At 52.8% G+C, this 2,328-nt stretch overlaps 2 protein-coding genes across 2 annotated transcripts; both read left to right on the top strand.

The window, feature by feature from the left end:
• Positions 1-762: 762 nt before the first annotated feature.
• Pmar_PMAR017818 (retrovirus polyprotein, putative) lies at positions 763-972 on the top strand (the record flags this gene model as incomplete). The annotated part of the gene is made up of 1 exon (XM_002768349.1): positions 763-972. A coding segment is annotated over one exon (210 nt), but the record flags the coding sequence as incomplete, so codon positions are not given.
• A 65-nt stretch (positions 973-1,037) lies between these two features.
• On the top strand, positions 1,038-1,937 carry Pmar_PMAR017817 (retrovirus polyprotein, putative; the record flags this gene model as incomplete). The annotated part of the gene is made up of 2 exons (XM_002768348.1): positions 1,038-1,271; positions 1,440-1,937. 2 exons carry the CDS (start codon positions 1,038-1,040, stop codon positions 1,935-1,937), a joined length of 732 nt encoding a protein of 243 aa, XP_002768394.1.
• Between the last annotated feature and the right edge of the window lie 391 nt (positions 1,938-2,328).

Below are 2,328 nucleotides of genomic sequence, written 5' to 3'. Positions count from 1 at the left end.
GACAAGGCTGTGGGCGAGGATGTGGCCTACAGTGATACGTCGAAGGGTACTATTTCGGTGCCTGTTGACGATTGGTGCGAGAAGCCCTGTCCCGAAGAAGATATAGAGATCGACTGTGTGAGAGAGCCAGAACATTACTGCGTGGGATGTGCGGCTGCATTTGCCCATTTAGATGTCTCCACCTTCGATCACCCTTGTGATATTTGCTCTGCCCCGGCTGGGTGTGCCGGCCTGAGAGCGGATGGGCCACTCATGACTGATGAGGAGTTGGAGAGAGCCAGCTTGAAGCTCCCGGCCGAATCACAGGCTAGAGTTCCCGGCACGTCTAAGCCGAAAGGGAAAGAGCTTATTAAGCGAGAGGAGTGGCCCCCAGCTGCTTGAGAGCATGTAGATGGTTTCGAAGGGGATGATATATGCCAAGACCCCTTACGGTTTGCGGTGTCAGAGTTTCTGGACGAGACGGTTAAGCTACCAGATATATGTGAGAGCCCTACGGAAGCGCAGCAACCAGTTGCTGACCCATGTGAGGAGTTCAAGGACCTCTTCGTTCTACGTCCCGGACGTTGTACTCAAGCTGAGCACTCGGTCGGGACTGGGACGACTCGTCCAATTTGTGAGAGAATAAGGCCTATTCCTCACAAGTACCGTGATGAGATCTCGGCCCTATTGAGGGAGATGGAGGAGCTTGGGGTCATTAGAAGGAGTACATCGGCATGGAGGTTCCCGTGCGTCTTCGTCCCGAAGAAGAATGGTAAAGTCCGGATGTGTATTGACTATAGGAACCTCAATAAGGCATGCCATACTGAGGCGTACCCTGTGCCCCGGCCAAACGACGTGCAAGAGCACCTGGCTGGTGCACGAGTGTTTTCGACTCTCGATTTGAGAAGTGGTTACTGGCAGATCCCGGTTCGCAAGGAGGACCAACGGAAGACCGCCTTCTGCCCCGGGCCAGGCTTCCCATTGTTTGAGTGGGTGATGATGCCTTTTGGTTTGGCAAGTGCCCCGGCTAGTAGCCGGCGGCTACCTTCCAGCGATTTATGGATGCTATTCTGGGACATCTCCCTTTTGTGAGGGTCTACCTTGATGACGTCCTGATCTTTAGTAGATCTGATGGAGAGCATTTGGAGCATTTGAGGATCGTCTTTGAGCTCTTACGTGTGGCTGGTATGACGCTGGCCGCTGAGAAGTGCGAGTTTATGCAGGATCGAGTGACCTATTTGGGTCACATGTTCAATAGTACTGGGATGAGTCCCGACTTGGGTAAGGCCGAGGTTATCCTACGGTGGCCTCTACCTCGGACTGCTCCCGCCCTTCGGTCTTTCTTAGGGCTGGCAGGGTACTATAGGAATTTCGTCCCGCACTTTGCGGATAGGTCTCGGTGTCCTTATGAAATTGTGAACCACTGTACGAAGAACAAGGTTGTGGAACTCGGAAATTAGTGGGGCAAGGAGGAAGAGCTGGCCGTCAATGACCGGAAGCAGTGGATAGCCAGTCTCCCCTTGTTGGCCTACCCAGATTTCTCGAGACCGTTTCAGCTCATGACCGACGCCAGCGATGTAGCGATAGGGGCGGTGGTGGAGCAGGACGGAAGGCCTTTAGCCTTCTGCAGCCAGTCTCTGACCCCTACCCAGAAAGTCTGGCCGGTGTATGAGCGGGAAGCCTATGCTATCTTCAAGACACTGGAACGGTTCAGACCGTTGCTCTGGGGTTACCATTTGGAGTTGGTCGTCTTTTCGGATCACAAGCCTTTAGAATGGATACAGACGGCTACGACTGCGAAAGTGCAACGCTGGCTCATTAGTATGTCCCAGTTCAAGTTTAAAGTATTTTACGAGAAGGGTAAGCACAACGTCGTAGCTGATGCCTTGTCCCGAATTACTACGTCCGACGACAAAATGCCAGAGCCAGATCTTGGAGCATTCCAGCGTGAATTGTAAGGTATACCAGGCCTGATGACAGATAAGTTGTTGACTAAAGACAGGGAGGCCGACGTGTTGAAGGAGGACAATTCTGCCCCGGCTTGTGTTCTCATCCTTTGTGAGCAATAGTCAACAGCTGATTTGGTTCGTGAGCAAGAGTTGGATCCTGTTCTTCGGGTGGTGAGAGATAGGGTCCGGAGAGGAGGGCCCTTAGCGAAGGATGAGCTCAAGGATCTAGAGTATCGGCCTTATCGGAGAGTTTGGCTAACCTTACGGGTTCATGATTCTGGTCTGTTGGTGCGAAGAGTACAAATTAATGAAGAGGCTACTTCGAGGTATGTTCCAGTGGTCCCCGAGGGTCTCCGACGGCAAGCACTAGATCGGTTTCATGAGGAGGCGGGACACTTCC

This window comes from Perkinsus marinus, assembly GCF_000006405.1.
Source record: "Perkinsus marinus ATCC 50983 genomic scaffold scf_1104296968628, whole genome shotgun sequence".
Taxonomy (NCBI): domain Eukaryota; phylum Perkinsozoa; order Perkinsida; family Perkinsidae; genus Perkinsus; species Perkinsus marinus.
This window is presented reverse-complemented; position numbering and strand designations above follow the sequence as displayed.